The sequence below is a fragment of the Leuciscus leuciscus genome, assembly GCF_965113295.1.
Source record: "Leuciscus leuciscus genome assembly, chromosome: 24".
Lineage (NCBI taxonomy): Eukaryota > Metazoa > Chordata > Actinopteri > Cypriniformes > Leuciscidae > Leuciscus > Leuciscus leuciscus.
The window spans coordinates 16598072-16625894 of record NC_138723.1 but is presented as its reverse complement, the minus strand read 5'-3'; the positions used below and the strand labels follow the sequence as shown (position 1 = coordinate 16625894).

Here is a 27823-nt window from a genome sequence, read left to right as displayed (position 1 = left end):
TAATTAATACGATACAAAATTACTTTTTTTATTGTAGAACAGGTAACTTATTTTAGCTGGCTTTATGGTCGTCATCTGCCATAGTACGTTTCTGCGTGTGTAGAAGAACGCAAGAATTGTATTCGCCTCTAATACTGATGTAACAGAAAGGACCATGCAAATTTACTAAGTTTGGGCTGATGTTTGGTAAATTCATGTATATAAAGGAATATTAATCATAACCTCAAGCACAGTTCTGAAGAGAGAGAAAACCGTATCCCGAGGCGCATGTTTTCCTCACTCTCCACCCGGGGGCGCTGCAGTGACGTGTTCTGCGGGGAATGAGTGTGTGTCTGACGGTGGGGCGAGATCACAGACTCGGGCTCTAGTAGGGTGTGGACGCTGGAAGAGTGTCGGTCCGGACTGTCCCAGTCATTACCGTTGGTCCACTCCAGCTGAAAGCGGCCACATAAACAGGTAATGGTGGTTGTTATGATCGATTGATTGTGAAGGAAGCATGAATCGTGTGTTGATCGTGAAGTTCAGTGACTGTGGGCGTAACGTTATATGACTGCTAGCACAATTAGCGTACTAGCTCACTGCAAGACAAAACTACTACTGAATAGCCATAAATAAACCGTAGAGTGAAAATAAATAAATTGTGCATGATTAAGTACATTATAATTCATATCGTGTTTTTTTTCTTCTTCTTTTGGTTCACCCATAATTAAGAGTCTTTAGACTCTTTGAATGGAGTGTATTAGCTACGCGGCTAATGTCAGTTTTATTGAGAGAACACACGTACCTGTCTGTCTGTCCGACCGCCTGACTGTCTATCTGTCTGCTTCAAATACTATCTATCTATCTATCTATCTATCTTGCTATCAATCTTGCTATCTATCTTGCTCTCTGTCTTCTTGAACAAAGACCCATATTTTTCTGTTTGAACATATCTATAGATCTGACCTGTATCTGTCAGTCTCTATATGTGTCCCATTCTGTTTGAACACTTACTTGCCTCTCTGTCTGAACACAACTGTCTGTCTGTTCACTCATAAACATCTGTCTATCATTCTAACTGTCTGCCTGCCTGTTTGAACTTTTCAATATTCCCCATACATACCGTTCTGTCTCTCATTTTGTCTGTTTTTCTTCTATTTTGCAATCTGTCAGTTTAAACAAAATCTGTCTGACATCTACCTGTCATCTGTTAGAACATATAGGCCTAACTATCTTTTTCAATATAGACCTGTTTGAGACCTGTAGGCCTATGTCTGTCCGTCAAATTCTACTCATCTTTCTATGAGTCTTAACTATCATGTTTACCTTTTATGGTCTTTGTGATTGAATTCATATTTAACTGAATCAATATCGGCCTGCTTTTATCTAATTTGTCTGTTATTTTCTGTAAGTGAATACAGTCTCTCCAGTTTCCCAACTCAAACATTCTCAGGAAAGTACATGATAGTTTATATGAGAAATAGCTTATTAAAGGGATAGTTCACTTTGAAATTAATTTTTGGTATGTTTTAGCTTACCTCAAGGGCATCCAAGATGTAGGTGTCTTTTTCCGCAGTAGTTTCAATTTTTATATTTTTAGGTCAAACCGTTCTTGTCTGTCAGTCATAATGCAGGTCTATGGTCACTGTCTCAAAACACAAGCACAGAGTCCAAATTAAAACAATTCCCCGTCGTCCAAATTAAACAATTCCCCATCGTAAATACACATTGATGGCCTAAGACACGAAACGAGCGGTTTGTGTGAGAAAACGAACAGTATTTATATCGTTTTTACCACTTATACGCAGCCATGTCGAAGTGATCTGATCTGACGTGTACGCAGACTGGTGCATAGATATATACACTAGATGTCGCCTTAAAGACATTCGTTCAATGAACTGCCGTAGACAAGGCGACATCTAGTGTGTATATGTCTATGCACCAGTCTGCGTACACGTCAGATCAGATCACTTCGACATGGCTGCGTATAAGTGGTAAAAACGATATAAATACTGTTCGTTTTCTCACACAAACCGCTCGTTTCGTGTCTTAGGCCATCAATGTCTACTTACGATGGGGAATTGTTTAATTTGGACGACGGGGAATTGTTTTAATTTGGACTCTGTGCTTGTGTTTTGAGACAGTGACCATAGACCTGCATTATGACTGACAGACAAGAACGGTTTGACCTAAAAATATAAAAATTGAAACTACTGCGGAAAAAAAGACACCTACATCTTGGATGTCCTTGAGGTAAGCTAAAACATACCAAAAATTAATTTCAAAGTGAACTATCCCTTTAAATGTAACGCATTTTCCTTTTTGTTTTTAATAAATGTGACATGAACTTAAATTCTTAAATTAACCAGAAACACAGACACAGAAGTAGCTTTTCATGAGTATGACGGGTCTTTGCGTAGACTTGTTTAACTAAAGTATGAGTTAGAGTGATGTCGGAGTATTAAAGAAACACATTCTGTTGGCAGAGGGATGTTTTGGACTCAGTAAGGGAGTGTTATGTAGCCTATGTTATAACAAGCCGAGACCTGCATGATTAAATGGATATTCATCACCTAGGCTATCACCACTTAATGAACAATTTTTTGAACCCATTGCTTAAATCTGGTGAATCAAAGGAATTGCTCATCTAAAAATTTAAATTCTGTTGTTTATTCACCCTCATGTCATTCTAAACCTGTGTGACTTGCATATTCAAAGTATAGCCTATTATTTCTTTTGTGGAACATAAAATAAGATATTTTGAAGAATAAGGATCATTTGTTTGCATCAACCTATTCTTATGCGCATTTTGGGATATTGCATAAAAAACGCTGGATGGAAACCATCAGTTTAGTGATGTGCCAAGAATGCGCATAAATTCTAAAAATGCACATAAAAACATGCACTCAATTGAGGCGGATACATTTTTTTTATCCCACAAGAAACATTAGCATAAACTATGATGGAAACGCATTTACAGAATAAATCCTTCAATGCGCAACAAAAAACACGTGATTTTGCCATGACGTTTGTATAAATGTCTCACATGATTGCGTTCACAAATATTAGGCACCCGAACACAAGATAACATGACAGCGTTTATTGCGTTTCGATGTATGATAATGATGTATGATGCATTATGATGTAGGGAAAAAAAAAATCCCCGATTGCAGCAACTTCCGATTCCGATTTTGTTCTCTTGAACACATGGGATGGAAACGTTGCTTTATTCGGAAACGTTTTATGCGATAATCAAATTTTGTGTATAGGTTGAATTCGCAATTTGGATGGAAACATAGAGTGTCCATGGTAAAAGAAAGAAAATCTTCTTTTCAATAATAATTTTATGTTTTTCTTCTTCATTATAATATCAGGATCAATATGTTGTCTTTATTCCCCCTCCAAAAAACATAGTAACGGGGCCTTCAAGTCATGTGAATGAACTGCATGTATTTATTTGAATAAACAAGACTGAGCATCATGTCATTGACCCTCACCCTTTCATTTTTGGCTGGCTACTTGTTATTTTTCAGTTTTTAGTCATTGTTCCCTAGTGACTTGGACTGTGACAGTGTGTTTTGTGCAAACTGTGTTCAGGACAGCTCATCTGAGCTTCCTTCTCGTTTCTTTGCAGTGCAGTGCAGACACCAGACACTTGCCCTGAGGCAGTGAAGAGACTGTCCCAACGCACCCTTCCCCTGGCTGGATGTTCTGTCAGCCCTCGCCTGTCGTCTTCAGGGTACAGCTGCATCAGACACCTCTCCCAGGACGCTCCTGGTAGGGGACGAAAGATTCCGGTAGTGTGAGAGGAGAGAGGGTGCCGAGATGGATGACATCTTCACTCAGTGCCGTGAAGGCAATGCGGTAGCTGTCCGCCTCTGGTTGGACAACACAGAAAATGACCTAAACCAGGGGTGAGTATGAATTTAGTCAGAGCTGTTATTAGGTAGATTCCAGTGTGGTTGTAGAGACCGCTTATGTGTGTTTTTGTACACTCTTAGTTTAGCTGTTATTATCTTAATTTCTCATTCAAACGGGTAGAGGATCCCTGGAGGCCACACCCTCTAAAAACTTTGCGAAACTTGGATTGTGTTTAAAGAAAATGTCCTGTTTGTACACATGGAGAAGGATCTTCTGTCAAGGCTTGTCCCTTAGTTCACCCGTTACACTTTTATCTGTCTTTTAATCCCTGTGTGCAGTGGCTCAGAAAGACGATACGGGTAGATTTTATCACTTTTCATCTGTTTCATCTGGATTTTAAAGTTATTTGGCCTGTCGTGGCGTACACGGCTTATATATTTCAATCAGATGTTTGGAAGCATTAAGGAGATTCGGTATTAGTATATTACTCTAGTTCACTTGTAGCATTTAAAATGACTGATTTAGTTGTCAAAAAGTACCGACTTTGGTACCAAGTCGGTACTGAAATTTAAAAATGTGACGGTACCAGCATTTCCCTCTAGCATTTTGAGCGCTGTTGAGTGGATTCTTAAACACCTCTGATTGGCCATTGTGTTCGCGCGCTCAACATATATGTCTGTCGTGATGTCTGAACATGATGTCTTCGACGCTCTTCATCGATAGAGGCACTGATAGACGCCGCTTTAAAGCGCTCCCGTGTGTATCTATGTAAGCGCTCGATGAAGAGCGTCAGAGACACCATATGTTTTTGAAGCGTTGATCATTGTAGCCAATCACAGACATGTATGTTGAGCGTGTGAACAAAGTGGCCAATCAGAGGTGTTTAAGAATCTGCTCAACAGCGCTCAAAATGCTAAAGGGAAATGCTGGTATCGTCACATTTTTAAAATTTCAGTACCGAAGTCGGTACTTTTGACAACTCTGCTCATAATATTGTTTTGAATGAATATTAGTCATGTATCAATTATGGAGCATATAATTAAATTATTATTATAGAATGTTAATATTGTGCATGCCTTTTGTGGTAAACTCATCATGGTTAGCCTAGGTTTAAAGAAATACAACCTAAAATATCCTGTCAATGTCTTATAAACTAAATGAAAAACATTCCACACATGTTGAAGACCAGAATTTCAGTTCTAGCCCTATATGGCGCAAAGCATACACAGAGTTGATCCATGCACCCTCTTCAAATACCTCCAATTCTGCCAAGCTCCCTCTCACAAAACAGCCGTGGCCTGCCTTCCTTCACTAATACATCCCAGAACAGCTGAGAAGGACAAAAGAGAGAGAGAAAAATGTTCAGGTGGATCTCCGAGATCTTGTAAGGAATTTGATCTGGACCGGCATCTCTTGCCGTCAGCCACAAGAGTTATTACCTGAAAGGAACTGTTCGGAGACTAATGGTTCGCCGGGGCTGATTCAGCACAAAATCAGCAGATTGCAGGCAGCGGCTAGTTTAGATGAACCATCTAGGGAGGCGTGCCATCGTGTCCGATGTAGATCACAATCTAGGCATTTCCTGTGCTCTTCACATGGCTGAAGTTGTGACTTTAAGGAAATGTTTGACTTACTGGCTTGAAAAACAGCCAGCAGGGAAAATGCCAACTCTGGTTGAATAAAAAAAAAAAAAATTATTAGAGAAACCCTTCATATGTTAGCGCTCTCGTTGTCTGCTATATGTCAATTCCCTACTCTAAACAACAGCTGATCTTTTACAAACCTGTGTGAGTAGGAGTCTATGTCTAATTTGTGACTCACAAGAGTGGGAGGAGAGAACGGTCTGGGCTAAAACTAAATGGTTGGGACGAATAGTTTCCATACGATGAGCTCACCAAGCAAGGCATGCTGACTTGAGCCATACCAGTCCTCTCTGTGTCACCTCTCTCTCTCTCTCTCTCTCTCTCTCTCTCTCTCTCTCTCTCTCTCCCTCTCCCTCTCCCTCTCCCTCTCCCTCTCCCTCTCCCTCTCCCTCCCTCCTCCCTCTCCCTCTCCCTCTCCCTCTCCCTCTCCCTCTCCCTCTCCCTCTCCCTCTCCCTCTCTCTCTCTCTCTCTCTCTCTCTCTCTCTCTCTCTCTCTCTCTCTCTCTCTCTCTCTCCTCTCTCCCTCTCCCTCTCCCTCTCCCTCCCTTCTTACCCTTCTCAAAGTGTTTTCCTTTTCCAGAAATAGAAAAACTCCAGCTAAGTGATTTGCCTTTTGCTTTAGCATGTTGAGGATTGCCTAATAAAATGATTCCACTGCTATGAAGAAGAGGGGCTGTGTGATTCAGTTTTTTGAAGGGCCATAAAGAGTTTTAGCATGGCTTCAGATGTCACGACCTTACGCTTTTGTGGGAGGAGACAGGAAATTACAGACATACATGGGTGTAGTTTATGCTTTGCATTACAGCATGTCAGTCAACAAACTGAACTTTGTTTAATGTCCATCTTAACTGATCTAGATGTTTTCTATGGAAATGTCCTTATATTTTGGCCATTATGCCTGAAGCCTCAGTTTAAGTTGATTTTGTCTAGACATTGTTTTGGCAAACTCAAATTTTTTTAATGTTCTGAACTTCTGATAAATTCCAGATGGATCAAATCAGAACTGTTAATTTCATCAATGAAATTGCTGATGAAAATGTTTACTGATGCAGAGGTTTTTTTATTTTGTCAAGAAATATTATTACAATAATAAAACAGCAAGAAGAAAAATGTAGTAAAAGGTTTACTCAAATCTCAACCACGACAAATTCACACAGTAGATTTTTCTGTTTCAGTTATGTTGGTAAATCTTTAATATGCAAAATTATAAATCAATATATAAAAATAAATTTGTCCGATTAACTGATAAATTGTATTTTGATTAATCATTTAGAACACAAATATGTGTTAAAGAAGTAAAAACGGTCAATTTTGATTTCATGTAAACTATTAATGCGTAGCTATTAATACGTGTTTTTAAATATCAATAAATGTAATTTTTCAAATTGTCAAATTTGGACTGATGTGTTTTTAGTATTTTGCATTGTCAACTAAAATGTTTTTAAAATGTACAATAATAAATGTACTAAATTGAAAGAATATGACTAAATATTGAGTACATTTAACTTTTTTAGTTCTGTGACAAATGAACTTTTATTTATTTTTGTAGGGATCTTGTGTGCAATGTATATTACTGTGTTACACAATCTATGTTTCAAGTTGTTTTGAAGATCGGATATCCGTATCATCACCCAAGTTTTGCATCTGTGCTTCTCTAGCAGCGAATGCCATTTTTTGAGTCTGCTCTCGAATTGAGTCTGCTCTCGACTCAAAAAGAGGAACTGACACTCTTTGTGGCTGTTTTTCATTCTTGAAGTTCTGGACAGGACTCAGAGATACTAATGATAGTAGAAGAAACTAAATGCCAGGTTACAGCTGTGTTTGTCTCTGTGGCTTTAAAACAGACACTGAAGCTGCTGCAGCTCAAGCCAATCAGAAGCGCATTTCTAAAATCACTTACTATTAAAAATTCTTCCTGTATTTTAACTTCTTATTTTTAGCCGCACTGTCTAAAAATATAACATCCTTTTTGATGTGCGGTTTGAAACAGAAACTACCTTTTAGATGTCCAGCGATATTATTTGCCTTGTTTCGGTTACATTTCCTGTAACATACCTCAATTTGGCCCTCTTCACTAGCCTGCTAGCTCATATGTTTATAGACCATGGCGCCTCACTGATGTGTGGCTTATGATCTAATTCAGTATGAGCTTTCACTCAACCAGATTACTCTGAAAGCTAGAAACCTGAACTCAGATGTGGAGTGGCACGTTTAAATCATCGCCTTGTGCAACCCCAGAATGCTTTTTGGCCGGAGGAAGCTCTTAATAAGAGAGCTTTTCAACTCTTTGATCGTATAACCGCAGACTCGAGACGAAATCTTTCAACTGTGTGACTCCAGTATCAATGTTTACATAGTCTGTCTTTGTACGTTTGTAAGTCTGTTAGCGTAAACGTTCCTTCTTCTCTTTCTCTGTGTGTGTGTGTGTGTGTGTGTGTGTGTGTGTGTTAACAGTGCATGCTTCACATCCTTACAAGGACAAGGGAAAGTAAGTGGGCATGAATTGAGCAGAGCGCTCCGCTCACACATGCTAAGGAAGGGAGCCGCTAGCTTGTTGAATCTCATTTCCTGCGGTTCCCGCTCTGGTTTCCTCAGTCCAGTCCTCTGCTGCTTTATTAGTGTGATGAGCGCTGCTGAATGATGAGCTCTGACACTCTGACCAGCTGTCCTTCCTGCATTCTCCTTCTTTCTTTCCCACTTCCTTGCTTTTTTCTTGCTAATGTCCTATTATCTTTCTTTCTTTCTTTTTTGCTTCTTTCCTTTTTTGTCCCATTTTCTTCCTTTTCCTCTTTCTTTCTTTCTTTCTTTCTTTCTTCTGTTCTTTCTTCTGTTCTTTCTTTTCACTTCCTTCCATTCATTCCAACTGGCTTCCTTTCTGTCCCATTTTCTTCCTTTTCTGCTTTGTTTTTCCCCGCTTTCTTAATTCCTTCCTTTCTTCTTTCCAACTTTCTTCCTGTCTTTCACAGTTTCTTCCTTTTATGATTCTTCCTTTCACGCTTCCTTTGTTTGCCACTTTCTTTTTCCTTTCATTTTCTTTCTTTCTTTCTTCTCCGCTTCCTTTCTGTCCAATTTTCTTCCTTTTCTGCTTTATTTTTCTGTACTTTCTTTATTCCTACCTTTTCTTTTATTTCTTTTTTTATTCTTTTAAGCTTCTTTTCTTTGCTTCTTTGCTGCTGTCCTGCTTTGTTTGCTATTTTCTTTCCGTGCCTTTTTTGCATTTACTTTCCTTGAAATGTGCCGCTTGACCGGAAATAATGAACATTCCGGAATTCCCATTGGGAAGCTCATGTAGGATTCCAATCCAATTGAATTAATTGATTTGTTGGGGGCAGGGGTTCTTCCTCATTATTTAGCTTTATTTTTTGTATGTTGTTTTTGTCTTTAACCCCTTCAGCTGTGGACATACTTGACTCGGTGAGAGTGTGTTTGTGTGTGGTCTGGTCTCTTTCGGCAGGACCTTGTGAGAAGTTTCAGCAGCTAACCCTAAGTTTAGCCACACTACTGGCCTGACTATTTATCCAGAGGCTTCCTACTGTACTGCACACACCCAGCTCTTCAACAAACACTTCATTACCACAGACTTTACAACTCATCTTTGTGGGGATGAGCATAACCAGCTGCAGACTTTACCTTTGTAACACTTTCAATACAGTTGCGTTCAGTGGTTGTAATAGTAAAAACCTCAATTGGATCAGTTCACGTAAGCTGTCAGTAGCAGCACTAATGCACAGGCTGTGATCTGATCACTGTGTTGTTATTGTAACTTAAGCGTCACTGTCGACTTTAAGAAAGTGCGTGTTTTACTGTGGGTTTGAAAAGGAAATAGGAAGGCCTGAGAACGGATCTCGGACTCAAACAGCGGGGGGGAGGGGGGGTATACATAATCTAGAGGAAAGGGCCAGTTAACGGCTGTTTATATTTAACTGCCTGGAGACAGACAGCTGAGAGAGAGAGAGGACACTAGTCTGACTGTAGACAGTTTACCGCCAACCGCTGCTTTAAAAAAACTGCCTTGATATAAAGGGACAGCTCACCCAAAAATGAAACTACTGTCATCATTTCCCAACCTGTATGCACTCAAAAAATACTGGTTTTAACAAACAAGCTTAAATTGATACATATCTGTCAGTCATGCATAAATGAAACGGGTCAGATATTAGATTGTTAAAACTGTAATCCAAATACATGGAAATTTTAAATGCAATTTAAATACGTTAATCTTAAACTTGGGCATAAATATTTTTTGAGTGTGATTTTAAGTGTTGATGTGATAATTCTGATATGCTACTGACTCGTCTGCTAACAGATGTTTGTTTCTCGCAGAGATGATCACGGGTTCAGTCCGTTGCACTGGGCGTGCCGTGAGGGTCGTTCGGGTGTCGTGGATATGCTCATCATGAGAGGGGCGCGCATCAATGTCATGAACCGCGGAGACGACACACCCCTGCACCTGGCTGCGAGCCACGGCCACCGTGACATTCTGGCCAAGGTGCGAACCGAACGTAGCGGATAAACGCTCACTAACACACACACTCACACATCTGCACCTGAACAACCACAGAGACCACAGCGGTCATGGAAAGGTGTAAACAAACACACAGCTGCAAACAGAAGCTCCCAGAGTTATAAATACTTTCACACACAAACTTTAAGAAGGAATAAAGGAACTTTCCATTTTTTGCCTTTTAGTTCTATAAAACAGGTTTTAAATGGATGATTTGTGTTTGCTGTTCTGGATACTGAATCATGTTGTGGTTTGTGTTGTCTAGCTGATCCAGTGTAAAGCAGATACCAATGCGGCAAACGAGCACGGCAACACCCCTCTCCATTATGCGTGCTTCTGGGCCCATGATCTGGTGGCTGAGGTTAGTCTGAAGTGCCCTCTGCTGGGAAAAATGAGAAATTCTAGAATGTTTTGAAAACATTTCAGTGGAAATCAATGGCTGTTTTCCATGTAATTATAATAAATGGGGACAGGAGCTTTGAAAAACACTCTCAGGTCGTAAACCGATAACGGGTCCGGAACTATGTAATTACTATGTCCTTTGATATTTAAAAGTCCTGATGGAACATTAATAGTCAAATGTGGTATCATTACAAAGCGTAGACCCTAACGTTTCACACAAAATCATCATTTTTAAATTTATTTTACATATTATTTGAATGTTTAAATTCCCGTTTCCGCAACCAATATACTGATAAAAAAGTATGTATGTCTGAATTTTAATATTTTCAGTATTGATCATATTTGATCAACAAGTGGTCCACTTGGTCCTCATGCAATAAATTCCAAGGCTTCTGAATCCATACAATAGCTTTTTGTTGGGAAAGTACGCAAATTGATTTTCTTCTGTGGAACACAACTAAAGATATTTTGCAGAATGTCTTAAGCTGCTATTGTGTTATAAATGAAAGTTAGAATTTTGGTCTGTCTCTCACATAAAGCTTTAGTACGGTTTCAGAAGACTTGGAATATAGTCCTAGTAAATGGTTACAGTCATATTAACCACTTTTGTGTTGTTGTTTTTTTATTTACATAATTTTTGGAGCTCTATAGTGCCGATAAATTTTTATTGTATCGAAAACTTAATTGTATAAAAATTGTATAAATACACTAAAGTACTAAAATGATTAAAACTGAAACTGGGGTAAATGGAAACATAAAAAAAAAAACAATGACAAATGCATTTAACAAAATGACTAAAACTTACTCAAAGTAAAATGAAAACTAAAACTATGAAATAAAATAAAAGCCAATTCAAAAAATTATAAAATAAATTAAATGCATTTAAATATAAATGATAGTAAAATAACACTGATCGAAAAAGGCAACCACTACATTGAATTTTATTTTTTTACATTTGAGCAGAAATAATGGAAATGTTTAAACATTGGCATTCAGTGTTTTACAAAACATAACAATTTACAGGGTTCCTATGCTTTTTGGAAAAGTATGGAATTTGATTTGAGTAATTGGGAAAAGTATGGAAAAATATCCCGTATTCAGTTTTCTAAAATATAATATTAAGAATTTCTAAAAATGTATCATACAAGCAGAGTAATTTCATGGCAAAAGTTTAGTATCGTTTAGTGATTGTCAAACACAACTGAATTAATTCAAGGCGCACATTTTCATTATGCAAAACTGTTTGTCTTTAACATATGCAAGTCTCTTTTGAACTTCACTAAACGAATGTGCGTATGCCAGTCAAACCAGCAACAGATAAAGGAAAAAACCATCATTTAATTCATACTGTACTTTGCTGTTTGGTGATTGTGCAACCTCAAACCATTATTACAGTATCAAACGTGAATATGCAGGTTATAAAGCATTTTAGGTTTCTTCTCATCATGTAAGTGCATGTTATCACTTCGAGAAAACCAATGAAACAAAAAATATTTACAGGTGATTGTACTATATACCAAATATAATGCTGCGTGAACCATTTGTGTTAAATATGGTCTTAAAAATCTTAATAGGATTTTGGAAATTTGAGTCTGGAAAAGTATGGAATTTTGAAATTGATACCTGAATTGAGTTTCTGTTGTACCTGAGATGTTCTTGTATATCTTCTCTCCAGGATTTGGTCAATAATGGTGCTCAGGTGAGCATCTGCAACAAATATGGTGAAACTCCACTGGACAAGGCCAAACCACCGCTTGCTGCAAATCTGAAAGGTAAACACTCTTCTTTACTAATGTAGCAAATGTGACATCAGCAGTAGATTTGTTGGAGGATTGTTTGCTTACATTGTGAAGCTTCAGAGATTTGTTTCTGTTATAATATGTTGCATCAGGCCTAATAATTCTGTTTTGTTTATGAATCAGAGCTGGCGGAGAAACAGGGACAGAGCCTGTCCAAAGTTCCTTTCAAGGACTCTTTCTGGAAGGGAACCACTCGAACTCGACCACGTAAGCGCCCTCAGAACATCTGATTCTCATTTACATTCATAACGCAGATGCTTTGGCAAACAAGCCTTTTATTGTCATTCAGTGGAACTGTGTATAGGTTGCAATATAAGATTATATGAATTATCCACAATAAAGGTTGGATTGTTGAATTTTTTTCATGATGTTTGCAGGTAACGGCACACTGAACAAAACCGCGGGCATAGATTATAAGCAGCTCTCCATGCTGGCCAGGATCAACGAGAATCACTCTGGGGAGGTGAGCTCATTTACCAAACTAAACCACAATAGCTACCCAAACCATGTCTCAGAGCGTTTATGGAAACACTGATGTCTCTCTCTGGCAGCTGTGGCAGGGCCGCTGGCAGGGCACAGAGATTGTGATCAAGATGCTTCATGTGCGGGACTGGACTACTAGAAAGAGCCGTGATTTCAATGAGGAGTATCCTAAACTAAGGTGATGAACCGCCAGTCCAATGTACCCAGATTACACAGATTAAAGGGAATGAATTCTGTCATCATATACTCATTCCAAATCAGGGTTATTTTAGTTGCCTAAAATTAAAACATAAAAAAAATGATTTATTTACTTGTTAATAAATTATGTAAATTATAAAAGAAAATATATAAAAATATTAAAGAAACTTATTTTATTTCAGCTATTTGTCAAGGAAACATTTCTCATTTTCATTTAGTTTAACTTGATGTACTTAAATAAACTAAAACTGAAATAAAAATTCATAAAAACTATATGGACATTTAAAGGGGTCATATAATGCCATTTTTGTACAAGCTAATATGATTCTTTAGGGTCTAAATTAAAAGTTTGTAATATACTTTAATTAAAAATTCTCATTAGTATTGTAAGAAAACACTCATTTTACCTGGTCAAACACAGCTCTGTTGTCAGCACGCCGTTTAAGTGCATGTGTCTTTAAATGATAATGAGCTTTGCTCACCCCGCCCCTCTGTTCTGTGCGTACACCGTTTCTAACACAATAACCATAACGTGTTGTTCATTATAAACGTGGGATTATGAATTATATCGAGAACGTCGTACATAGAAAACATGCCGTAATGTACCCTGAGTGTAAACAGCCACAATCATCGTGAAGCGTGCAAGCGATTTGCAAAGATTAATATAAATATTAATATAAAGGTTAATAAAATGTTACACACACTTCTTTTTCTGGAGGTGCAGCAGGAACATGAATAGTTGGTACCAATCCTTTTTTCAGGAGCAGCTTCTTTAGAAAAAACAGCTTTACTGACCCTCGAGCAGTCTGGTCTGTGAAATGATTCGCGCAAACATGAAAGCATTGACGTTGATCGTGGGGAATATTCCCTTCGAAAACAAAACTCAGCCACTGCGTCTTCAGCGGTTCGTCAAAATGACTGAACAGAACAGAACACCACAATCGCTTAGACGTCATTCTGCTCATAGACAGTGCCAGTATCAACAATGAGGTGCGGAGTATGATGACAGACAGGCAGCTCGCTCACGAGCGTGGGCGGGTCTGTGTTGAAACGCTCCTGTCAATCAACAATCGCGGGAGGGGCATCCGACCGTGTGACGTCACTAGGTTTGATTTGAGAGGGGGGGAAACGTATAAGGAGATTAAAAAAAAAAACACTGGATGGATTTTTATCATTTTATGATGGTTGTGTACAGGCACTGGCAACACGCATTTCAGTACAATCAACTTGTAAAAGTGCATGTACCATTATATGACCCCTTTAAAAAAATATTTATGGACAAATAAACAACAAAATTATTAAAGCTTTAACTTAAATGAAACAGAAAATATATTTAAAAATCTCATTTTAAATCATTGATACTAATATCTCATGATAATAGCAATTTTCTATGTCTATGACTTTCTTTCTTTTGTGGAAACAAACAGAAGTTTAAAGAAGGTCCTAATCGTACTTGAAATTTCAAGCTTCAAAAAGCCACATATTCCTTTTGCACTATATTCAGTCTTCTTAAGTCTTACGATAGCTTTATGTGATAAACATAACATCAGTTAAGTTGTCTTTCACCGATAACCTTCTGCTTCATTTAGCTGTTAACTGCTGCAACCGGATTATTAAAATCATGCAAACTGAATTCACAGATTTATTATAAAGATCAGACTCAAAAGAGCGATTAGTTCACAAATCAAGCTGATTCTGAACTAGGAGTACCACATTATCGCGTTCAATAAAAAAAATGCTATTAGTCAAATTCATCTAACTTTATTTTGGTTTTCTTTTTTGAGAGAGAGAGAGTGAGTGTTTGTAACCTTAAAGCCCAATTTATACTTCTGCGTCGAACTTATGCCGTAGCTACGTCGTAGGCTGTGTGTAGAGCGCGTACCCTTCGGCGTACCCTGACGTGCACCTCTCCAAAAATTTAACAACGCGTCAACTCTACTCGGACGCAAGCGCTGTGATTCGTCGGCTGGGACCGCTCCCTCGGGTTTCACATGCTCCCTCTGCAAGTGTAATTGCGCGTCAACACGGACAACGACGCAGAAGTATAAATGAAAACCAACGCGTTGCCTACAGCGTAGAGGCTCCGGCGTAGGTCCAACGCAGAAGTATAAATCAGCCTTTACTGTACAGAAGTGTACACCTACTATGTTGGAGTGTCAACAAGATTCAATTTTAAATATTCAAAATATCATGGTTATCGTCAATACAGGTATATCATCAATACCAAAGGGAATAAATTTAAAGATGGAAAAAAAAGGGAAAAGTCTAGGTGAACTATTTTATTCGAAAAGAGAAGACAGTCCTGATCTGTCATCTGTAATCTGTGAAATGTCTCCATCGTGTTAGTGGTCTGTTGTACCTGTGTGTTCATGCGTCCCGTTTCCCCTACTGTAGAATCTTCTCCCACCCCAATGTGTTGCCCATGTTGGGGGCGTGTCAAGCTCCGCCCGCCCCTCACCCAATCATAATTACACACTGGATGCCCTATGGCTCCCTCTACAATGTGCTTCACGAGGGGACCAGTGAGTAAAACACACATTACTGTCTCACACAAATCATGTGGTGTATGTCTGCTTCATTTGAATGTTTAATGTTGAAAATATGCTGAAATGCTCTTTCAATTCTGGACATTCTAGAGTTTTATTTTTCCTGACTCAGCATAAGTAAATATAAGTCTTTCTCAAGCCTTCTCTTGTATCTTCTTCTTTCTCTCGTCCATTTAGACTTTGTTGTGGATCAGACGCAGGCTGTGAAGTTTGCCCTGGATATAGCGTGTGGAATGGCTTTCCTGCACACACTAGAGCCCATGATCCCTCGGCATTATCTCAACAGCAAGAGTGTCATGGTGAGCAACAGAAAGCAGACGTTTCCCACTGATCTTGGTTTCTACAACTGTGGGGTTTTCCTGTGTGTTTATTCCTGTCTTTTCTGCTAGGCAACATGAGATTTGCTGTTGATTCATTTCCAGACATGCATTACTCAATGTTAACCAGTCATTGCAAAATACACGTTTGTATATTTGCTGTCATGGCATGTGGAACTGATTCAGTGGAACTCGCCCTCCATAAATTTAGTCTCGGTGGATAAAACACTGTGAACAGGAACTGATGTAAGCGGTCTTAGTTCTCTGTGAAGTTTCCATTCATCCCATCACAAGTAGACATGTGCCGGTATTCGGTAATGCGATAAATCGCGGTAATGAATATGCACGATATTGTTATCGCAGGCACTTCAAAATACTGTGAAAAATAATAGATCAGAATTTATATTTATAGTAGGGATGCACCGATTGGGAAATTCTGGGCCGATACCGATGTTTAACATAACAACTTGGCCGATGGCCGATGCCGATGTTTTTTCTTTTTGTTATTTATTCCTTCTTTTGTGCCACGGAAACATACAAGTCTTTCGGCTCTTGATCACACTATCCTAGAATGAGCACAAATTCAATCAGACCAATTTATGAAACAAAAAAAACCTTTAATGTCACTTTCTGGTTGACAGTTATAACCTTATTTATAAGTTCTTTTTCAGTTGTTATGAAGAGCAATATGAGAGAGAAATTTGGTAATCATTGTCTGACCCAACAAAAAAAACATTATAATATTCATTTTATTTTTCGTGTTCGCATTTATGAGGGAAAAAACACGGGTGAATGTTCATACCAAAATATTAAATTTTAAGCGCGCACGCGCTCTTCTGCGAGAGAGAGAGAGAGAGAGAGAGAGAGAGCCCCGACCGCGCGCGCGCTCTCACTCACTATTCAGAGCGGTCAAGCTTCCCCGTACTTTTTGACAAGAGTCCTTGACAGGGAGGCCAGAGTTTCTTTGCAGCTCAAGTCGGCGGCGGTGTGTACAGTTAACGCTCTATCTGTTGACGGCGCTGAGGGGAAAGCTCCCGCCACTGGAAGAAACAGTCGCCGCCCATTTGTGTCCTCCTGCGCACCCATCAAAGCCGTGCAAGAACGCTTTCAGCACTCGCGGATCGTGCATACTCCGCCGCTTTTTCTGCTACACACCATGGTCGTTCTTTTCTCGAGAAAAAGAGTTTTCTCATAGAAAATAAATAAATAAATGCGTCATTGTACCCAGCACTTCTGAAAATGCACTTCCGAATGCGTCTCTGTCCCCAGCATATCAAACCAAACTGACGCCCATGTGACATCGGCGAATGTCATTTTTATTTCCCGATGGCCGATGGCAGTTAACGAGGCAAATATCGGCCGTTACCGATGTTCAGCCGATGCATCGGTGCATCCCTAATTTATATAATTAGCTTATTTTCCATCAACCGCTTAAACAAACACTGCGTATATGCTGCCCGAAACACGTGCGCACTCTGATGTAAACAATCCCCACATGTAGAAGCACTGTGTGCATGCGGCGCGGTGTGCACTCTAGTCTAATGTAATGAATCCTCACATGGAGAAGAAGCATGACAGAAGGAGGAACGCTGCCGACGATTTATCCCCCTTCTAAAAGCAGGGCTGCCAACTCTACGCATTCAGCGTGAGACTCACGCACTTTACACTTTTCACATGCTCTCGCGCCACACATCCATTTTCCACGCAGAAAAAAATCACGGAGCAAAGAGGACACTGACACCGACAGACAAGACAGAGCCGGTTACTTTTGGTAAAATTCTCAGCTCTCAGGTTCTGTCCATTTTATTACGAAATTCAGACAATAAATACCGTTTTGGTGCTTGTAAATGTGACGTGACCGATCGCTGTAGCGCCTCAGTTCAAGTAAACCGATCATTTGCTACTTTTTATTTAAAGATGCAGTACAACTTACCGAAAGGTATTTATGCCTCATACATAATATCGATCAATCAGTGTTTTTCAGCCACAGAAAGAGGTCAATAAAACTGCAGGTGAACAATTATGTCACAGAACGTTAAATTTACCTCAGGAAAGCCATTTAATGACCAGCACGTTAGTTGACTAGAAAAAATAGCTATAGAGAGGAGTATTTTGCTAAATATGTGCATTATATTACATTTGTATTATATTTTTACTTGTGTCATAATTGTTATTATAATGAAAACCAAATTATATTTAATTTAATTTGTTAATTTTTAACCTTTAATAATACCAGCTGACAGGGCTCTCGATCTGTATGTTTACAGCATTATGTGAGATATATATTTTTCTTGAGAAAAATTTACATGTAGGCTATCTACTGTAGCCTACCTAATATTTATCCAAAGAATCAATATTGAATCAAGATTGAAATCAAATCCCAAGAATTGAATTGAAATCGTGAAAATTGTGTAAAATTCTGTTTAGTAACCAAATGTTTTGACAATCACAATTACACCTATTGTGATGGAAGTTGTTTTTTTTCTACATCTCCCCCCAATCCATCCGTTTCTCTTGAGCAATTAAAATATCGTGATAATACCGTATACCGTGATAAAAGCTCAATCAATTAATCGCAGCATGAAAATTTGATACCGGCACATGCCTAATCACAAGTTGAGAGATTCAAGTTGCCGAGTGTTGCAGCGAAAGAACATTCTTTGGATTTCTTTTGGATTTCTCATTGTCTGTAGTTAACAAACATCAATGGTCTGTAATGTCCAATAGAAAATGAAAATCTGTGAAAGTCACGATCAGTTTAAAGCACAGTAGACTGTCATTGACCCACAAACAGAAGTGAAACCAAGGCAAAACTGCACGAGTATCAAACTGCTGAGAGCTGTACTGCTAACATTACACTTTTTAAATGTTTTTGAAAGAAGTTTCTTATGTTCACCAAGGCTGCATTTATTTATTCAAAAATACAGTAAAACAGCAATATTGTGAAAATATATTGTATATATGTAATTTATTCCTGATGGCAAAGCTGAATTTTCAGCACCATTACTCCAGTCTTCAGTGTCACATGATCCTTTAAAAAATAATTTTAATATACTGATTTGGTGCTCAAGTAACATTTCTTATTATTATCAATGTTGAAAACAGTTGTGCTGCTTAATATTTTATAGTATTTCAATATGCAGAAACTGTGATGAATAGAAGTTCAAAAGAACTTTCTTTTAAATGTTTTTTTCTAACAATGTAAGTCACATTTGGTCAATTTAATGCATCCTTGCTGAAAAAAAGTATTAGTTTCCCATTTATTTAGAACAGGAATGGGAATAGGAGGGTGCACTGATTAAGCTTCAGTTTTTCTGCAGTTTGTATGAAGCAAAAACAGTGAGTTTGGCCTAAACAACCGTTTCATGCTCGGTTATCCTAATGAATCTGTTCTCATTGATTCACTGACATCAGATTGACGAGGACATGACGGCCAGGATAAGCATGGCAGATGTGAAGTTCTCCTTCCAGTGTCCCGGCAGGATGTACTCTCCCGCATGGGTGGCACCTGAAGGTATCATTCCTCTCCTTCACTCTCTAAATTCTTCATTTCAAACTTCTCAAGAAGAATTCACTTTATCCAATATATCAGTCTAATGTACGGTTACATTAGCAAAATTTCTGTGCATTAAGGCAAAAAAGTCCATTGTCAGTAGTGTAGTGATGAATAAAGCACCGCTCACACAGAAGTCGCTTTCAAACCAAGCAGCTTTGTGTTGATGAACGCTGTGAATCTACATGACTAATGAGGGAAAACACTTTGTCTGTTCGCCTGCGAAAACTTGCAGAACAACAATGTAATCTTAAACTAAAGTTTTGATCCACTGATACCTTAACACCTCCCTCCACATCTCCTCTCAGCCCTGCAGAAGAAGCCCGAGGAGATAAACCGGCGCTCTGCGGACATGTGGAGCTTCGCCGTGTTGCTCTGGGAGCTCGTCACCAGAGAGGTGCCGTTCGCTGACCTCTCAAACATGGAGATCGGCATGAAGGTGAGATGGATTCCATCATATGCACCTGACTTTGGCAAGCAAGAGCCAAACCAAACACCCTTATCCCTATTCTCTCCACTAGGTGGCACTAGAGGGACTGCGGCCCACCATCCCGCCGGGCATCTCCCCCCACATCTGCAAGCTAATGAAGATCTGCATGAACGAGGACCCCGCCAAGAGGCCCAAATTTGACATGATCGTGCCCATCCTAGAGAAGATGCAAGACAAATGAAACAGCCCTGCAAACACTGAGTTCACAGTATTGCCTTAAATTCACCACTCACCAAAGTGCTCTATGCCACTGTAGCCCTCTGCTAAAGAAAAAAACCGCTTTGTGGAAGCGCTGTTGAACATTTTTAAAACTCACGTCCTCACTATCCTATATTCTTACATGCAATCAGTGAAGATGACGTGTGTTTGTGCATATATATGTTCATCTGTCCTTTTTCGTGTTTTCCGGACGCTCCTCTCAAAACCCTGTTTTCTATAGCCATTAAACAAGAAGTGGCGGCAGAGGTCTTTGGACGCAGTGAATGTACAGTGAAATCAGTTTAACCACTCCCACATTTTCTGCATCTTTCTGCGCACTCGCTCCATCTCTGTCATTTTCACTCCTTCAAAGGGACGCAACCAAACTCAAAATCTGTATGATTTGCAAATGTATATGCATCAGCCGCTGTTAGTATTTAAAGCATCGTGCCATTGTCTTTCAACTATGTGTTTTCTTTAGATTGTCCTGATAACAAAAGTCCTATAGGCCAAGTTTGCCTGAGATGTATCTGTTTTTAATAAAAAAAGCAGTGCAATAATGCAATAGCTAATGCCAATTTTATGCCTTATCATGTAACAAAAAACAAACTATGAAATGCCCGTAATATCACAGTTGTACAGTCCCTCTCATAGCAGAGAAATACTTGTTATAAAAACCTGATATGTTAGATTAAGGTACCATATGCTTAAAGGAAGAGCCATTTACACGTCACATCAAATGTGAGAACGTTTGTGCCACAGATTGACACGCATCATGGGTCATATCTAATTCTAGCTCCCATAAACCTACATATTTACTTGATCCATACAAATGCATGATTGCTGCATCCTCTGTTATGTTACTAACACGCCTCCGGCACCTGTATTCTAATTTACATTGTACATGTTAAGCATGTTACGTGCTGAAATATCTGAGTATTTTTATACTTGTATACATGTGTGTTTTTTTTTTTTCATGGGTGATACATTAGGCTGCCCATGAGTGCCTTTATTTTTTTTGCTTTTCTAAACACTACATCTATTTACTTCCTTTTTTTTTTGCTTTCACAGTGTTCCTCTTATCCGCTCACCGGTATGCAATAGGAAAACCAAGAAACAAAAACAAGCATACTTGACATGCATAAATTATCTTTTTTTTAGTTTCACAGTGTTTCTTTTTATGTTTTGAAACGCAAAAAGTGGTGATAATGAAAAACAGACTGGTTATCTAACTTATGCTTACTGTTTTCTCACCCTGTGAGGTTTTTAATGAAACTTAATTCTTTATTTTGGAGATTTGGACTGTTTATATTTTATTCATGATAACTAAAGTTTACTAAAAGAAAATAAGAACAAATAAAATGTTTTGGCCATGCAAAGTGTTTGATCTGTGTTCATTTATCAGTCAGAAAATAAATTATTGGGTTGTTGACATGAAAATTGACAACAGTGTCTTGCGATGTTGTGATATGCTTTAAGCTACTTCTAAATAAACAGCTTTTTTTTTTACCTGAAATTTTTTTAATTTGTTGTTGAGGATCTAAAGGGGTCGTGTTTTCGGTTTTCTTGTCACATAAAAAAAACTAAACTAAACAATTTTTAAACTAAATTGCTTTATGTTTTTAAATAAATATTTTCAATAATATATATCAAACTAATTCCACTTCTTTTTATATATTAAAATTTCAGCCTTTTAAGATTTTTATTTTATTTTTTTATACAATCTCTCGATAATTATACCACCTGGACGTTTTAAGTCCGTCAAAAATATAAATATTATTTTCAATTCCGAAATTGAAAAAAAAATTCTTAATACAAAAGATCTGACAAAAGATACAATATCAGTTGTATCAATTTCAGTTTATATATATTTCAATTATTTAATAGGTCCGGACAAAGAATCAGCTTAACGTTATTGTCCTCTATACTAATATATAAAAATATAGTAGTAATAATACTTGCATGTTTACAAAAACAGTAAGGCACGTGACTTGAAGCTTTGTCAGCATGTCACGTGATCAGTCAGCTGACGCAATATAAACGCTGCAGGACAGGTTCGCCCGGGTCGCGGTACAGAGTTGTGAGGAGGGCAGACAACTGGCTCTTCAAAACACAATTTAGATATTCACAACTGCTTAAAAACAAAACGCGAGTTATTCTGACGCTTGTTTTATTTACACATACACTCCAGGCGTAACAATTTATTCCTCCGAGTCAAGAATAAACACTTCTTGCTGGAGTCGTCGCTACAGACTTTATGTGTAATGACGGGGAACTGAGACAGTTTACCGCAGTGTCGCAGCCAAGATGAAGCGTCTAGATTTCGGGTTGTCCACCTTCAGCGGTGTCTTCATGGTCTGGACATTGTTTTCGGTGCTTATTGTCTTCTCATACCCTCTTGAAGGTGACCGAGATGCGCCCGAGCTGAGGTTCGTGGAGGAGTTTGATCGGTTGAAGCTCGGGTTCAGCTGGCACAACATGTCCTGCGCGGTGTGCAAAGCGATCTTCGCCTCGGTTGACATCGCGCTGCTGGTGAGACACGTACTTTTACGCTTATAAATGAATAAATAAATGTAAATATTAAATGTATTTTTTTACATGTATTAAATGTATATTATATATAAAATATAAACATGTTATATCTTTGTGTGTGTGTGTGTATATATATATATATAAATTTTTTCAAATAATTGCTTAGGATTTAATTTCATTATGTACATTAAAATAAAAATGTAAACCATTTTTAAAGCACTAAAAACATATTCAAAATATATTTAAATACATATTTATACATAATTTTGTTAGATTAGTAGATTCTAAATGGATAATTGTTATGCACTAACCTCAAATACCCCTGTACAAAATCATTTGAGTGAAGTTTCTGATCTGTCCATGAAAATAAAGAGTGGCAACTATTAAGTTCTGTGCTTCCTTTATGACCAGAGTGACTCAAACAAGGAGCGTGTGGCACATGTTCTGGGAGATGCCTGTGTCCGACTGCACCTCGCTGATCCAGATGTATGCCGAGAGATCACTGATCTCTTCCGAGAAGATTTCATCCGTGCGCTGCAGGAGTCCTTCCTCTGGCCCACGGAGGCTTGCGCTCTGCTGGTTGGACCTACGTGTGGCCATTTTGATATTTATGCCCCCTGGAATGTATCCCTGCCACGGGTCCCCAAACCCCCAATTAAACCACCCTCCCCTCCCAAACCAGGCTCTCCACAGAGCAGGATCCTGTTCCTCACAGATATCCACTGGGATGCGGAGTACGCCGAGGGCAGCCTAGTAGATTGTAAGAAGCCACTGTGCTGTCGGAACGACTCCGGAAGGGTCAGTTGGAAGCAGAGTGGAGCTGGATACTGGGGCACATATGGCAAATGTGACCTGCCTCTACGCACAGTGGAGAATCTCCTCCAAACCTTAGCCAAATCCGGCCCATGGGATTGGGTGTACTGGACAGGAGACATTCCGGCACACAACGTCTGGTCTCAGACCCGGAAACAACAGCTGAACGAGCTCACCGTCATCACTAGACTGATACTCAAACACCTGGGGCCTAATGTAACCGTGTACCCATCTGTGGGGAATCACGAGAGCACTCCGGTGAATAGTTTCCCACCTCCGTTTGTACATGGGAATGGGTCGTCCCGCTGGCTGTATGACACTATGGCGAAGGAGTGGGCATCCTGGCTCCCTGAGGAAGCACTCGAGACCATACGGTAAAGTACTGATGGAAAGACTATACAAGACTATACAAACTATATCACACTCTGATATAAATGAGTATTGTCACTGATAAATACATAAAATCATATTAAGAACGTTGTTGTTGTAACTAATTGTTTTTAATAATAATAATAATTATTATTATTATTATTATTAATGATGTTACATCATATTTTGTAGCTTAATATTTTAAATTCAATTCAATACTGCATAGATACATTTGTGATGTTTTCACGTTTATAGTTTTATAATAATAATAATTTTAAATATAATAAAAAATTTTTTAAATTAATTATGACTTATTTTTTGTAGCTTTATTTTCAAATGCAATACTACAGATACGTTTGGTGTTTCTATTACTCCTACAGTTTAATTCTTATTATCATTTGTATTAGTATTGTTGTAATTGCTATGGTTTAATTATTATTTTTAATAATTAATAATATTTTAAATGCAAACATACAATTTGTTTTAATTCTTTGTTTGTTTGTCTTGTCTTCTCCAGGCGTGGAGGGTTCTACACTGTGGAAGTCCAGCGTGGTTTGAGGCTGGTGTCTCTGAACATGAACTTCTGCGCACGAGAGAACTACTGGCTGATGGTGAACTCCACAGACCCGGCCAATCAGCTCCAGTGGCTCATTCACACACTACAAGAGTCTGAGAACAAGGGAGAGAAGGTCAGAGAAGTTTACAGAACTCAAGAAAAAAATAAGATGTTCTCTGGTTTCTCTAAGAACATGAGGAAGCAGAACAGTGTTGAAGCCTTTGCATGTTGCAGCAGTTTAACAAGTTCCACTGAGTGTTTGTGTCTGTGGGTTAACAACCAAGCAACTGGTCATGAGTCAGACCAACCAGAAGCGGATGTGTGATGCAGTGGGTGCAGCGTTTCAGTTTTAATTTTAACATTACATATCAGATGCTGATGATGCAGTAGTGGCCAAAAGTGATGTCCAGTGGGGATATTTGTTTTTAATGACACTACAAGTTTGATTAAACCATAAACAAATTAGGAAAACATTACATAAATTATAAATTTTTTAATTAAAAAAATAATATATATTTATAATAATAATAGTATTTAATAATATAATAATATTTTTTATTTTATTATTATTATTTTTTTTATTTTTATTTTTTTATTTTTTATTATTTATAAATATGAAGGACTTTTAAAACTAAGCTTTATGGTATTTATCTTCCAAAATTATTTGGAAAATAAAGGCCAACAAATGCTGGTTTTATTTTACTATACAAAAAAATGCTCCCAGGGAAAAGCATACATTGACTACAACAATATTAAGATTTTGTTGGTTTTCTTGTATTTTTGCATGTTAATAATTTCTTTGTATGATATCAGGGCTGTCCATTGGACCGTGCAACTGGGCAGCGGAGCGTGATCGGACCGATCAGGAACCAAAAATTATATCAACACAATTTGCCGTTTCATTGCGTTATCACAAATAAAACATTTGACTCCAAACACTACTACGCAATATGCTTGCAAAATCTTAAACACCATTTTTTAAATAATATTTGAATAAAGGGTGATGTCAACAATTATCCTAGGCTGAACATCCCTTTTGGCTATTACTGTATTGTAATCTATTGTTTTTACCACTAAATGGGGTAAATACCACTGAAGGGTCCAGGATTATTTTTTAAAAATTTGTATTTCAACACCAAGATGTTTTGTTTTGTCTGTGGTTTTGTTCAAAAAGCAAATCTAAGCAGAGCTCTGTCTGGTCTCTCTCAGGTCCACATCATCGGTCACATTCCCCCGGGTCTCTGCCTGAGCAGTTGGAGTTGGAACTATTATCATATAGTCAACAGGTCAGTCCGTGTTCTGTGTGAACATTGTATAACCCATCCTGCAGTACACAACTCGTGCACTTTCATCTGTTATAACCCGTAGCTGGGTCAACACAACTGCGTGACTGCAGCCTAAAGGGTTATTACACAGTGTCTTTTATGATCATAAGTGTCGTATTGTTGTGAAAATGGGTCATGTTGACTGTAACTGCCTGTTTTTGAGATAATTGTGTATATTTGCCATATGTATCGGTAGGTGTGTAACTGTGTATGTAGTGCAGTGGTTAATGGTTCACTTGAGTCAACTTCACTTTAGCGATCAGTCTGGTTGCTTTCTAATCCTTTCATATATATATGGTGTATATATATATATATATATATATATATATATATATATATATATATATATATATATATATTATTATTATTATTATTATCATTATTATTTTATTTTTTTTATTTTTTTTCAGATATGAAAGCACCATAACTGGTCAGTTTTTCGGACACACTCACGTCGATGAGTTTCAGATGTTCTATGATGAGGAAACAATGACCCGTCCACTGAGTGTGGCTTTCATTGCCCCAAGTGTGACCACTTATGTCAACCTGAACCCAGGTACTTATTCAACCATATTAGGTGTTGTATTTATTTATTTATTTTATTTTTTATTTTATTTTTTTTACATTATTTTATTTTAGCTTTAGGTTATTTTGTTTTAATTTAGAATTTGGTTTTGGTTTCATTTTAGCATTTGATTATTTTATTTTAGCATTTTGCATTTAGTTGTTTTATGTTGGCATTTAGTGGCATTGGTGTCTTTATAAAAATTCCCAACCGCAATATAATGTGCAAAAAAAACCTCGATAAACTTAACCATGGTAAAATCATTGTCAGTTTCTCATGGTTTATTGCTATAACATCCCTTTTTATGGTCAGGATATCGTGTTTATTACGTGGATGGAAACTACCCAGGCAGCAGTCGCATGGTTTTGGATCACGAGACCTTTATTCTCAACTTGACTCTTGCCAACAAACGGTCCTCAAAACCCTACCCCAGCCCGTCATGGACCTCGCTGTACCGCGCCTCTGAGGCCTACGGTTTGTCCACACTCTTCCCAGCAGACATGGACGGTTTGATCAAAATCATGGTGAATGATGACCGTGTCTTCCAGCGCTTCTGGTACCTCTTTCATAAAGGCCACGTATCAAAGCCCTGCACAGACACTTGCAAGACGTCACTAATCTGTCTCCTGCACAGCGGGCGATACGACATTTTAATACAATGTGATGTGCTACACGGAGATAAGCACTCTTATAGGAAGACAATGTGTTGAGAAAATATAAAAAGTCAGTTCTCAGAAAGACGTGTAATTTAGAGCAGTGAACCTGAGAAACGCATTACTGGTTGAAAATGGAATGGGTAGTGACCTCACAACCAAGTGGTGTTAGTGCCTCAAACCCACAATTGCTCAGTTCTCATTCTCACTTAAAGCATTCAGAGTGTTTTGCGTCACTGGAGTGGATTGTGGTTAGTTAACACACACAAAAAAAAAGGTATCTCTAACTCCACTGACCTACATTATGCACACTGGAGCCTGTTCAAGGCCAATCGTGTTAGATGACAGTTTGTTGATTCAACACCAAGTCATTACACACTATTTGTTTCAATTGGTAAAGAAATGATGTACTGAGGAGATTCTGTGATTGTCACACTTGCTGATAAATTATTTTGCAATTGTAGTGGGACTCTATGAATGTGTTAATCATGGTTTATCTGAAGGTCTTACTAAATAAATAAATATTTTGAAGTGGTTTGTTTAAGGGGGTTGTTGATTATGATTTCACTTTTCTAACTTTAGTTAGTGTGTAATGTTGCAGTTTGAGTATAAACAACATCTGCAAAGTTACAAAGAAAAAGGAAATATGTTCTTTTACAGAAATCCCTTTTTAAGGACTACAACAAACGGCTGGTAGGGGCTATACAAGCTTCCTCCCGGGTTAGTGACATCACGAATCCCAAAATTTAGATAAACCCCGCCTCTCAAAAAAGGGCTCTATATGGCTTTGCCAAGAATGAGCTCTCGAACCTCCGCCCTCTGTGCTGGGAGCAGCAGCTCATTTGCATTTAAACGGACACACACAAAACAATGCATTTTTGCTCACCCTCAAAAGAGGACAATTTTAACATTGCTATAAAAAATGATCTGTGGGGAATGTTGAGCTAAAACTTCAAAAGGGACATTATACCACACATTTAAGATATGTACACTACTAGATTAGAATGATTTCTTAAGGATCATGTGACACTGAAGAT

General features: G+C 38.2%; 3 protein-coding genes and 1 long non-coding RNA gene across 8 annotated transcripts in view; 3 read left to right on the top strand and 1 right to left on the bottom strand.

Annotated features, from left to right (window-relative positions):
* The first annotated feature begins 297 nt into the window (after positions 1-297).
* Positions 298-21352, top strand: ilk (integrin-linked kinase). 3 transcript variants are annotated; one of them, XM_082157506.1, is made up of 13 exons: positions 298-456; positions 3614-3893; positions 9807-9972; positions 10253-10348; positions 12065-12161; positions 12312-12395; positions 12566-12651; positions 12740-12849; positions 15264-15391; positions 15593-15714; positions 19147-19246; positions 19594-19724; positions 19807-21352. In XM_082157506.1, the coding sequence occupies exons 2-13, from the start codon at positions 3805-3807 to the stop codon at positions 19954-19956; spliced, it is 1359 nt and encodes a 452-aa protein (XP_082013632.1). In that variant the 5' UTR covers positions 298-456; positions 3614-3804; the 3' UTR covers positions 19957-21352. The 3 variants fall into 3 exon arrangements, with proteins under 3 accessions (XP_082013632.1, XP_082013634.1, XP_082013633.1); XM_082157508.1 differs by having other exon boundaries at positions 316-456; positions 3619-3893; XM_082157507.1 differs by having other exon boundaries at positions 353-456; positions 3577-3893.
* The window catches only part of hephl1b (hephaestin-like 1b), a 210909-nt gene continuing 185221 nt past the window's right edge, over positions 2136-27823 (top strand). Inside the window, exon 1 of the mRNA XM_082157489.1 lies at positions 2136-2232. Within this exon, the coding sequence (XP_082013615.1) occupies positions 2222-2232 (11 nt within the window). The 5' untranslated portion in view covers positions 2136-2221. The remainder of the gene's footprint in view (positions 2233-27823) is intronic.
* On the bottom strand, positions 3900-12172 carry LOC309489043. Of its 2 annotated transcripts, none has more exons than XR_014202322.1 (3): positions 12035-12172; positions 10224-10369; positions 3900-5439 (listed from the first exon to the last, which is right to left on the bottom strand). It is a non-coding gene; the product is annotated as an uncharacterized lncRNA (long non-coding RNA). The 2 variants fall into 2 exon arrangements; XR_014202323.1 differs by having other exon boundaries at positions 10224-10366; positions 12035-12170.
* On the top strand, positions 22002-27330 carry smpd1 (sphingomyelin phosphodiesterase 1). 2 transcript variants are annotated; one of them, XM_082157371.1, is made up of 6 exons: positions 22002-22505; positions 22917-23692; positions 24205-24376; positions 25453-25529; positions 25979-26145; positions 26258-26400. In XM_082157371.1, the coding sequence occupies exons 1-6, from the start codon at positions 22281-22283 to the stop codon at positions 26290-26292; spliced, it is 1452 nt and encodes a 483-aa protein (XP_082013497.1). In that variant the 5' UTR covers positions 22002-22280; the 3' UTR covers positions 26293-26400. The 2 variants fall into 2 exon arrangements, with proteins under 2 accessions (XP_082013497.1, XP_082013496.1); XM_082157370.1 differs by lacking the exon at positions 26258-26400 and adding an exon at positions 26446-27330 and having other exon boundaries at positions 22006-22505; positions 25979-26124.